Source organism: Glandiceps talaboti, chromosome 20, assembly GCF_964340395.1.
Source record: "Glandiceps talaboti chromosome 20, keGlaTala1.1, whole genome shotgun sequence".
In the NCBI taxonomy this organism is placed as follows: Eukaryota; Metazoa; Hemichordata; class Enteropneusta; family Spengelidae; genus Glandiceps; species Glandiceps talaboti.
In genome coordinates, this window is record NC_135568.1 from 11,936,152 (window position 1) to 11,948,454 (window position 12,303).

The 12,303-nt window shown below is 35.9% G+C and overlaps 1 protein-coding gene across 1 annotated transcript in view; it reads left to right on the forward strand.

The window, feature by feature from the left end:
- The window catches only part of LOC144450678 (titin-like), a 450,019-nt gene that overhangs the window by 255,801 nt on the left and 181,915 nt on the right, over positions 1 to 12,303 (forward strand). The window contains exons 140-152 of the mRNA XM_078141331.1: positions 1,495 to 1,755; positions 2,218 to 2,478; positions 3,273 to 3,536; positions 3,909 to 4,178; positions 4,764 to 5,030; positions 5,457 to 5,753; positions 6,167 to 6,463; positions 6,921 to 7,223; positions 7,595 to 7,897; positions 9,170 to 9,472; positions 10,118 to 10,417; positions 10,877 to 11,179; positions 11,696 to 11,998. Coding sequence (XP_077997457.1) covers positions 1,495 to 1,755; positions 2,218 to 2,478; positions 3,273 to 3,536; positions 3,909 to 4,178; positions 4,764 to 5,030; positions 5,457 to 5,753; positions 6,167 to 6,463; positions 6,921 to 7,223; positions 7,595 to 7,897; positions 9,170 to 9,472; positions 10,118 to 10,417; positions 10,877 to 11,179; positions 11,696 to 11,998 — 3,732 coding nt within the window. The remainder of the gene's footprint in view (positions 1 to 1,494; positions 1,756 to 2,217; positions 2,479 to 3,272; positions 3,537 to 3,908; positions 4,179 to 4,763; positions 5,031 to 5,456; positions 5,754 to 6,166; positions 6,464 to 6,920; positions 7,224 to 7,594; positions 7,898 to 9,169; positions 9,473 to 10,117; positions 10,418 to 10,876; positions 11,180 to 11,695; positions 11,999 to 12,303) is intronic.

Here is a 12,303-nt window from a genome sequence, read left to right on the forward strand (position 1 = left end):
GAACTCTGAAATATTTGTACCCGGTTTACGGTATAAAACACCAACGACAATGCGATTTTTACTACCACAAATTTCAAACCATAAGGATTCTGTGTGCATAACATTATATTGCAAAATCTTATAGTTGAGGGAGGAGTGGATGTATGCACCAACTCCACCACCTCGGCCAAAGTTTCTCGACACTAGCTCGAGAGAATAGTTTGGTAAATTAAGTAGACTGGAATTGTCAATTTTCCAAGTTTCGGAAATACCGATAACTTTGAAAGAGTTTTCCATACAATGGTTATACAAAAGAGCAACATCGTCTATGCTATTAGAAAGTGAGCGAGCATTGCAATGTGACACAGAGAAAGAGGTTTTGAGATTTGAATAGAAATTCTGGTTAAATATTGTCGGTTCTAATGAATGGTTATTGATAACAAAAAGATTATCTATATAGGTTTGGTCACTGTTCATAAGAAAAATGTTACATTTGCCTCAATAACTAATTAAGTACAATACTTAGCAATATCAGCTTCATTTGAGATTGTAATAGATCGAGCTTGCTGGTCTCTCTTGATGTAAATTCGGCCATTGTGAGTCCACAGATATCGATATCCCGACTTCTTCCTTGCATTGTTGACTTTACCTTGAAGTTGTCTTGCAGCAGGACATAAATTCTCATTTATATAGATATTGTTCTTTGTAGAGTAGCCAAGATTTTCCGTCGATATGTCTTTTATCTTGCGGTGCTGGTCATAGATAGCGTTCCGACTTCTTCGGTTGGTGAATGCTACAATTATCGGTCTGTGTCGAGCAGTGTGAGGTAGAGTAGGGCTTTGGACTTTGCCGATGCGATGCGTAACATCGATGTCATCTATACTGATTCCAGGATTGATGTTTCGTAAAACAGATAATGTTATGTCGAGCCTCCCACAGAAATTATTTAGAAATAGTAACTCTGACTTGCGAGAATGGAGTAAACAAGAATGATAGAAACTGGAGATACAACTGCTTCTATCTTTGTTGATGGTGGTATGTAATTACTAAAACAGTAGCAAGAATTATAGGATAAGGAAATGGAAAGGGGGCTAGCTTTATAACATTCAGTATTAAATGGAGAAACAAGTGCATCTGTCTTTGTTTGAGGTTGTATAAATTAAAAATGGAAACAATAGAAATATTGACTGTGTTGAACTCAGATTAGTAACTAATTTACAAAATTTTGCTAGATTTGTAGATGAGCAATTAATGCCAGCATTTGAATTGGAATTAAGAAAGAGAGAATTTTTGAAAAATGTAATTTGCTTGACATTGTAGCATCATTTGTATTTGAATTATCAATACAGTGCAGACAAATTTTTTGACGATATGAGGATGACAGAACAACCACTTCTACTTGGAAGTGTTGTCTGTCTCTCCACAAGCTTATGAAAAAACAACACTTTTAATGAGTTATCTGTAAGTTATAATGAATGGATCACTTCTAATGTTGGTTTCATGTTTGCTTCACAGTATCAAGCTTCACTGGTGAATTGAAAGATGTGGATGCTGTTGAGTTTGAGACTGCTATACTTGAATGTGAAGTTTCACATGACAAAGCCATTGTTACATGGCTTAAAAATGGTCAACCAATTGAAGAAGGACCCAAGTATAAGACTGTCATGGATGGAAAAAAACGACAGTTAGTAATCAGTGATATCAGACCAACAGATGATGCTGAATATACATGTGTAATGAGAGAGGAGAAAACATCAGCTGGAGTCTTTGTTGAAAGTGAGTAGAAATTAACAGTGTACTATCTAAGACATGCAATGTCTATGGCGAGAACTTGCACTGAAAGTTTCAACTTAGTATTTCTAGGCAATTGTGGATAATATTAGGGATGTAAAATCATAAAATGACTGTCCAGAATCTAAAGGTTATAAAAATGTCTTCATTGCCTGCATTGGCATTCATCTTTATGGTACAATACTATGTACATGTTCTTAGACATAAACAGACATTTGTTACTCCTTGAATTTGTTGACTGTGAGTCTTTTCTGTATCTCTGTAAAATACGTGAAGTATGAGAGACGCTTTGTCCAGTGTTAACAAAATTTAAATTTAGTATCATTGCAATCAAACAACATTTTCATTTGACTGAACTGTTTGCTATTAATATCGATTATATTTTATTGACAACTATCTCTAAACAAATATTGTATATTGAACACTCTCTTCATTTCACCAACACAGCAACCAAGTTCACCAAAGAACTGAAAGACCAAGAAATCATTGAAAGACAAACAGTAACACTAGAGGTTGAGGTATCACATGAGAAAGCAGAAGTGACATGGCTTAAAGATGGTAAAGAGTTGGAAGCCAATATCAGATATGAGTACATTGTAGAGGACAAGAAACGAGCACTGGTTATCCATGCTGTGGAACCTGATGATGAAGCTGACTATACCTGTGTACTAGGGAAAGAGAAAACTACTGGTGGTCTCTTTGTTGAACGTAAGTATATTTTGAACTTTTTCAACAGTAGCTCTAATAAGGGACCATTGCACAATGTCACACAAGTTCAACATGTAAACTTCGTTCATTTAGGGGGAGGGGGATCTGGTATCAATGCAATTGCTGTCCTAAGCGAACAATGTTCGTTTATAAAGATTGTGTGATGGTTCCTAACTTGAATTCATTCACATTCAAATTACATCTTTAGTAAGTAGTATAGGATGTGTGGATTCAGGAACAGTTTGTATATAAACATCTGACCACATACTACTTGGTAGGAAAGGAGAAGGGAATGGGACGTGAATTCTTCATTAACTTATCTTTGAACTTTTTTACAACAGATCCACACAAATATTATGTTTATGCATATGTTAATGTTATGTTAATATATGATAATTTTATGTTTTTATGTTAATTCATTTCAAGTGTTTATCTTCATCTTATATTTACAAAAAGTATGTCTTGATTTTAAATGATATTTTCACCAAGAAAGCCCATGGTTCATCAACATCTCAAGTCAACAAGAAAATGGGATCTGATCGTCTTCTACATACAGTGACTAAAATGATTCTTTTCATAGAAAAATGTAGGAATCTTAAATAAGTCTTGAGTGAAGGAGGAAGAGTTAGACATGTCATATTGTTTATAAAAACAAAAAACCAGTAGAGAGGAAAATGTAAAACTTAAGTTTGCTAAAGTACTGCAGTTGGACCATTCATGAAAGTCAGGAGAAAGTCTGGGATGGAAGTTTGATGCTTTACAAATGAATATATTTTCATATTATGTATTCACAGCACCTCCAGTTGAATTTGTTGTACCAGTGAAACCAGTTGAAGTGATTGAGAGACAGACAGCTACCTTTGAATGTGAGATCTCTGAGGATGCCAACGTCACTTGGCAGAAAGATGGTGAAGAAATCAAACCTAGTGACAAATATGAATACGTGTCTGAAGGCAAAGTCAGGAAACTACTCATCCATAATGTCAACTTTGATGATGAGGCTGATTACACCTGTGTTACAAAAGATCACCAATCAACTGCTGAATTAGTAGTACAAGGTTTGTCATTGATTCAGCCTTTCACCCTATTCGTAAACAGCAAATTCCCGCCAAAATGAAATGAACTAAAAATTTCAATCTTCTCTGACTTTTTTGAATTTGAAAACTTAATTTTGGTCCAGAAACCGAAATCTATAAAAAATGAATATAAAAAATACAAATTTTATGAATATCAAATAAAAAAATTGATAAATGAATAAATATTGTCAGAGATCTGAATATTGACAAAAAATGAATTGAGAGTAAATGTGTTAGTTCTGCAAACAGGAGCTGCACTTACATGTGCTGAATATTGCTAGAGATCTGAACAGGGACAGAAAATGAATTATTCTGAATATTTTCTGAGTTTTATTTGATTGTTTCTTCCAACAGAAGCTGCACCTGAGTTTGCAGAACCATTGAAGGACATCACAGCAATTGAAGAAGCAGAATCAGCTACCTTTGAGTGTACTCTAGACAAAGTCACATCTAATGTGAAATGGTTGAAGAATGGTGAAGAGATAACTGAGGGTGACAAATACTCTATAGTCCATGACGGATTTCGTCATACACTGACTGTCAAAGACATTATGCTGGAGGATGATGACAAGTATACATGTGTTGTAGGAGATTATACCAGTGATGCTAAACTCACTGTAGAAGGTATGAAAGTTAGACATAGTCTGTTTTACAATGTTAGGTGTTAGATCATAGAAGGGTTATTTCCAAAACGTAAGCTCTCTATCACCTTATTGGATTGAGGGGACATTTCATCTCAACTAGTTTTTTGTATATTTTAAATATCTCCTTGTGAGAGAAGCATCATGGATGAAAGGACTACCGCTTTAATAATTAAATAAATACATAATAAATAAATATTGAATAAATTGATAAAGAAATAAATAAATAAATCTTATACAATCATATGAATATTAAAAAAGTGTGTTTTATAACACATCACATTCTCAGGCACATATTCTTTCCACAATAGGATTCCTGTGCTACATGACTAGTGCCTTAGGGAAAATAGAATATGAATAATACTCATTCTATGCAAATTGAGGGCAATATCAGTCAATAATCCATACCACATGATATGATCTAAGCCAATCACTGAAGGATATATGATAATGATGTGTTACAAAAAAAAATAATTGTTGCACCTTTTGGTTTTACTAAAGTCAAAGAAATCCATTCGTACTTACCCACTGATGTCAAATTGATGACTCTTCTTTGCTATCATTGCAGAAAAACCTGTTGAGATACTAGAAGGTTTGAAAGAAGTCATCGCTAGCCCAGATGATACTGTCAGTTGTACTTGTGTACTGAACAAAGAAAGAGTTGTGGTGAAATGGTTGAAGAATGATGAAGTTATCAAAGCCAGTGATAGATATGAAATCACCAAGGTTGGCAAGACACATACACTGATTGTCAAAAAGGTTGTCTTTGAAGACGATGCTGAAATCTCATTTAGAGTTGAGAGTGAAGTCAGTCATGCTGATCTCATTGTAGAAGGTAAGAGGGATTATGGAACTGAATCAGTTTTGTGAAAAGGGCACACATTTTTATATGTTTTTGGGATGTAATTTTTTTCTGTTTATTAAGAGGTACTCACAGTATTTGACTTACTAAAGTATACTTAGCAATCACTTGCAATTAACTAAACTCAAACCTGGTATTAGGATATAATGTGACGGCATTTTCCAAAGATGAGTAATTTGTAACATAGGAAAATTTCTACTCGAATGAAAATTTTTATTTGAATGATTTTCATTTGTAACGATATGATGAACCCAGAGTCCTTGAACTTTCTAAATCTTTGCATTTTCAATAGATGAGCCAAATATTACTGTGAATGTTACCCCTGATTGATATAACTATAAGTTATGTAGCTGTGATGTAAATTTCAAAAGATGTTTAACTAAATCTTTAACTTTGCAGATGAGCCAAAGATTACTATGGAACCCAAGTATACCGAAATCACAGTCAAAGCAGGAACCAAAATTAACATTGAGGCAACCTACACTGGTGCACCAGCTCCTGATGCTGAATGGACCAAGGATGGTACCACCCTTGATGAGACTGATGAACGTATTAAAGTAGATACTACCAAAGCAATGAGAGGAAAGACTGTACTAACTATCATGAAGGCTAAGAGAAGTGATAAGGCTACATATACATTGACAGTGTCTAATGATCTAGGAACTGATTCTGTCACTGCTGTTGTCAATGTACTTGGTAAGTTTGTTGTTGAATTCATACATCAGTCCAACTATAGTTAAAGGCCCAGGATTCAATACCAGGTTCTCTCATTAGTGCTATCTTATCAGTGTAGCCGTAACAATTAGATAAGATCGTTCTTTCTTGAGGACCAACTTTTTGTATGGGGTTTTCCATATGGCTGTTTTTCTTGCACAAATTTTAATCCTGATCTGACATGGGCCTTTAAATTAAATGTTGTACAGTGATCGAAGACTTGAAGTATTAAAGTCAAAACATTTTTGAAATGAAAAAAGATTTTAAAAACTTTTAAATTACATTAAAATATTAGTTACAAACAGGGAAAAGATCAGACAGGAAAAAGGAAATGACCACAGATAAGACCTTTAATTGTATACATGTATAGCAACTTTTGTATTTTCTCTCTTCAGATAAACCAACTTCACCCACAAATCTACAGTTGAAGGAGATAACACCACAGACTATCACATTGACATGGGAAGCACCAGAAGATGATGGTGGTAGCCCAGTCACTGAATACATTGTTGAGAAACGTGACATGAAGAGACCATCATTCTCACAGGCTGGAACAACATCAGACTTTACCTTCCAAGTCAACAAACTTATTGAAGGCAATGAATATCTGTTCAGAGTCAGTGCAGTCAATAAACATGGTACAAGTGAACCAACTGAAACAACAGCACCTGTTGTTGCTAAACATCAATTTGGTAAGTTTTATGCTGTATCATACTTCTGTGGGTTGTTTTATGAAAGAAGTAGAAACTGTGTTGCCAATGATAAAGCTGCACTAGCTGCAACTGAATCATTTTTAGAAACTCTTTTGGATATAAATCGACTTACAAATATACTCATAATATTGTATACCTTGAACATTATTAAATCAACTGTGGGTAAACATGTTTGTGTAGCTGTACACAGAATATGGCACAAGAAATCCAATTGGTGACAATTTTGCAGATGTACCAATGGCACCTGGTGAACCAGTTGATAGCAATGTTGACTGCACTCTGTTTATGTTCACCAGATTTCCACCAGGCGCCTGGTGAACTAGTTGATAGCAATGTTAAATGCACTCTGTTCACGTTCACCAGATCTCCACCAGGCACTTGGTAAACTATTTTGCATTATATATCTCACTTCTACATATTGATAACAATTTTACAGATGTACCAATGGCACCTGGTAAACCAGATGTTAGTGATGTTGACCGCACCCAGATGACTCTCACCTGGTCTCCACCAGAGTATGATGGTGGCAGTCCAGTACTTGGCTACTTTGTTGAAAAACGTGATACATCACGAGAGAGATGGATCAGAGTAAACAAAGAACTATTGACAGAGTTAACTTTAACTGTCACTGATCTAGTGGAAGGCAGTACCTATGTATATAGAATCTATGCTGAGAATGCTGCAGGACCCAGTCAACCAAGTACACCATCAGAACCAACCATTGCTAAACCTCCCTATGGTATGTTGTTTCCAAGCTTCTATGCTTTCAATATACTCCATTCTACAATTTCTGATTTGTTTGACATATTTTCCCAATATTTCTGGTGTGTATATTTATGCAAAATTTAGTACTCAAAGTATTTATGTACCTTTTGTTAATGATCTTAGTGGTGTGTATGATTTTTCAGTAATTGTAAACATTAACTATCATTTTAAGAGTTTTTTTTACGAGAAAACATAGTGTATGACTATGAACAAATATATCTCCAATGATTGCAGATGTGTTTATTAGCCTATTATTTAAAAAGTTTAGGAGCATCAACATTTTATGAGTCATAATGAAATATTTTTAAGCAATTTTTAACATATATCTCTCTTCAATAATTTCAGATGTACCTGAAGCACCTGGTAAACCAGAAACAGAGAACATTGACCGAACCACAATCCAAGTGACATGGACACCTCCAGAGAATGATGGAGGCTCCCCTATCACAGGTTACCTTATTGAAAGATGTGATATCAGCCGTGGTAGATGGGTTAAGAGTAACAAGGAATTGGTGACAGAGACTACCTTTGCTGTCAAAGATCTTGTTGAAGGCAATACTTATCAATTCAGAGTGTATGCAGAGAATGCGGCAGGACAGGGTCCAGCTAGTGAACCATCAGATCCAAGAATGGCCAAGCTACCCTATGGTAAGTTTGAAAATAATAAATCTCTTCAAAGTGTCTGGTAGGATTCCTATATGAACAAATCTCATAGGGATCATTGAGTTAAAATCTCCATCATTCTAAACTCCCTTACCTGTAAAAATTATGAAGGATGTGATATTCCTATAGAACTCTTACAATGGTCAAACCATGATCTGGATGGTGCTGATGGTCCTTCCCAACCAATCCATATGGCACCATCAGCCTGTCCCAACCAATCCAGATGACACCGTTGGCCCATCCCAACCAATCCTGATGGTGTTATTTGCCTGTCCCAGCCAATCCCTGTTGCACGTCATTGGCCTGTCCCAACCATGGTTGATTACCATGGTCTATTTCCCCAGCACTGCCAATCATGTGGATGTCATGTTTACAACATGGTCCAACCATGGTCTTATCATGTTCCAAACCATGCTTAACCATGATTCTGACAGCGGGGATGAATATTATAGATCTCGCAGACAATCTGTGTACTGTAGACTGGTTCTCTACAAGTGTACTCTCTTGATTTGTTATTGATTTGTATTACTTTGGCGAGTCACACAACATTAAACTTTTTTACTAACGTGTGGTTTCTCCTGCGCTACTGACATGAGCAAGAATCAGAAGTAATCTTTTATGTTGGTTATCTAAACATTTGAAGTTTAGGTTTTCAACAGTTCTATAAACATGCACTGTATGCCCATTGTCTAACAACAGTATATGTACAATAGCTGTCATAGACAATGCATGCAATAAGTAATTGGTGAGTGAAGTTTAGGCAAGATATGGCATGAAACTCAACTATTGAAAGTGGTAAGTTTGGTAAGATATTGTGTGCAACACAACTAATATGATTGGTAAGTAGGGCAAGTTGCTGCATGAGACTCAACTATTAATACTGGTAAGTTTGGTAAGATGATGCACAAAAAACAACTAATAAAATTGGTAAGTATGTGTGTGAAGAATGACTAAAATAAAACTGGTAAGTTAGGTATAAGACACTGCATAGAAAACATGTTATGAAATGTGTAATTTAGGCACAATTTTGCATGAAAAGTTATGCAAGATTCTCAAGACACACAAAACTGAACTTTGCATGACACCATATGAAATTTGACTAATAGTAAGGCAGGCAAAGTTTGCTGCATGAATAGCTCCCTGTATGTGTACAACTAGTAAGCTTCTAAACTAATCAACAGTTGGTTTCTGTTTAACATGAAAAATATAAGATTACGGTTTAGTTGAGTTAGAGTCTGTTTGATTACCTAAACTTAGATCCACCATCAGCACCTGGTAAACCATCTATAAGTGACGTTGATGCCACAGAAATGACCTTGACCTGGACACCACCAGAAACAGATGGTGGTTCTCCTATCACATCCTACATCATTGAGAGGAGAGATAACTATAGTACCAGATGGATCAAGGTCACTAAAGATATCATTCTTGAGACCACGTACAAAGTGACTGATTTAGTAGAAGGAACGGAATACCAGTTCCAAATCAGTGCCCAAAATAATGCTGGTGTTGGTCCACCTAGTGAACCATCAGACATGCGTAAAGCTAAACCACCTTATGGTAAGTCTCAGCATGCAGGATTTAGTTCATAATCTATTATGCATGTTGTTACTTATCCTAACACTCCAAAACTCAGGAAACAGAATTTTTACAAAAAGTATAACTCACTGCAAATATTTTTGTCGTAAAAGATACTACTAACTGTAGTATTTATATTGCATGGTTATGAACCTGCAAAGTGAATGGGTTCAAATTCTAGGAATGCAAAAATCCAAAATATTAAAACCAAGCATCAACAGATCAGTATAAGTTCAGGCTTGTTTTTCATGTTTTTGAGTTGATCAGACATACATGTAATATAGTAGGAAACCTAATTGTGATCATTTCATTCAGAGAAGTTAATTCAATAATTCATTGAAGTTAGAAAATAAACAACTGAGAATTAAACTTATCTATAGATACAGCATTCTACAGTGCATGATGTTATGCATGTCTGTAAGATATAATGTAAATGTCCATGTAGATACAAATGTAGGTATGATATCATACATGACAGATAAAATTGAAATCAGAAATGAAACAACTTGAAATTAACTGGACAGTTTTACTGCATCCATAGTGCATGATGTTGTGCATGTCTATATGAGGTAAGTGTAATGTAATGTTAGAATGACCTGCAATATTATGTACTCCTTGATAACACAGATGTACCAGGACCACCTGGCACTCCTATAGTCTCAGACATCACCGAGACTACCATGAATCTTACATGGACTCCACCTGAAGATGACGGTGGGGCAGAGATTACTGATTACATGGTTGAATTTAAGGATACAACTTCCAAGAAATGGAAGGTTGTTGATGAAGGTATAACTGAACTGACATACACTGTGAAGTCTCTCACTAAAGGCTCAACATATGAGTTTAGAATAACTGCCCAAAACAAAGCAGGCTATGGTCAACCAAGTGCACCATCAGAACCAAAACTTGCTAAATCACCCTATGGTAAGTATTTGTGTCAACATCATTGATATTGCAATGGAAACATCAGAACCAAAACTTGCAAAATCACCAAAATTGAGAACTGTCATTGCAACATACCACACACATCTCTTGGCAGCCTTTTTCATCACTTGCACAGTTTTAAGATGACAATAATCATCTTTAAGTTAGAGCACATCTTTTATGGTATTAGTGCACCAGTTGCTTATCCAATGGTATTAATATGTCAATTCCTTGTTCAGAAGGTTACAATGACTACAGACATTGCTAGAATTACATTCAAAAAGACAACTTCATTATTCATAGCATGTCATTGAGTATTTGTAATTCACTTTGCATATCAAACTTACGAATAGTTTCATTACATGGGTATGTTTTAGTATACATCAACCACATTCTTGCATTTTGTATGAATCAGCTTCTTGTCACCACATCCTCACTCCTCACACTTTGGTTCACCAGATCCACCAAGTGCTCCTGGCAAACCCAGTATCACAGCTGTTGATAGCACAGAAATTACCATCACATGGACACCACCAGAAAGTGATGGTGGTTCACCAATCACTGGCTATGTGGTTGAACGTTGTGATATCAGCAGAAAACGTTGGGTCAAATCTAATAAAGACACTATCACTGAGACTACTTTCACTGTCACTGAACTGTCTGAAGGCAATGAGTATCAGTTTAGAGTTGCGGCTGAAAACAAGGCTGGTCTTGGACCATTTAGTGAACCATCAGATACTACCAAAGCCAAGCCACCATATGGTTAGTATAGTCTATATACAACAAATATCATTGCATCCTTCATTGTTTCCTTCCAAGAAGATGGAAAAAGAGGCAGCTGTTCTATATAATGGTGCTGAGAACAAATTACCTGAATGCTCCAACACCACTACTATACACAGGTCTTGTTGGGTTTCTCACCAACACTGTAGCTAGATTTGATTTGGTATCTCTGTTGTCTTTATCTAGACTTGGAAATCACACACAAAAGAGAAATTATTCTCTAACTATCATCACTATTATCTGATTATTTGCTTGCTGTTCATATTTTGAAATCATACACAGACATATCTGTCATAATCTCCAACAGATAATCTATTACTTTCATCTTGTCACTACACCAGATATACCTCATATCTAAACTAGGTAAAGCATACATCATTTTCAATGTTTTACCAATCAACTTTGATCTCCTCAATACACCAGATGTACCAGGTACACCTGGTAAACCTTTCATCACTTTTTCACCAATCAAATTTCATCTCCTCACTACACCAGATGTACCAGGTCCACCTGGTAAACCTGACATCACAGGAACCATGCCCACTCAGATTTCCATCCTGTGGTCACCACCTGAATCCGATGGAGGTGCACCAATCACTGGATATGTCATTGAGAAACGTGACACTGCAAGAGATAGATGGACAAAGGCAAACAAAGAAGAAGTCACTGATACAACCTACACTGTGGTTGATCTCATTGAAGGCAATGAGTATGAATTCAGAGTCAGTGCTGAGAATAAAGCTGGTGTTGGTCCACCAAGTCAGCCCTCTGATAGGGCCATAGCTAAGTTGCCATTTGGTGAGTCTATAGGTCCATCTTAAGCATGAAGACTAAATGATACTTTTGATTGTTCTTGTCTTGGTTCTCACACATTTTTAGTATTAATCTTGGTGATGACATCTCTCTAAGTAGCAGTATTCTATGCATGCTACATGCATGGTACAAACAACAGGCTGAAGAAAAAGAAAAATGTTTAGCTGCCCGACAAAATATAACGAGAGTTTCTTGTTCATGTGACTCTTCATGTGAACATTAAACATAATGTGCCACGGTACAAGTGCAATGTTCACTACATGTTCATGTGGGTTTGCCTGCATGTTATT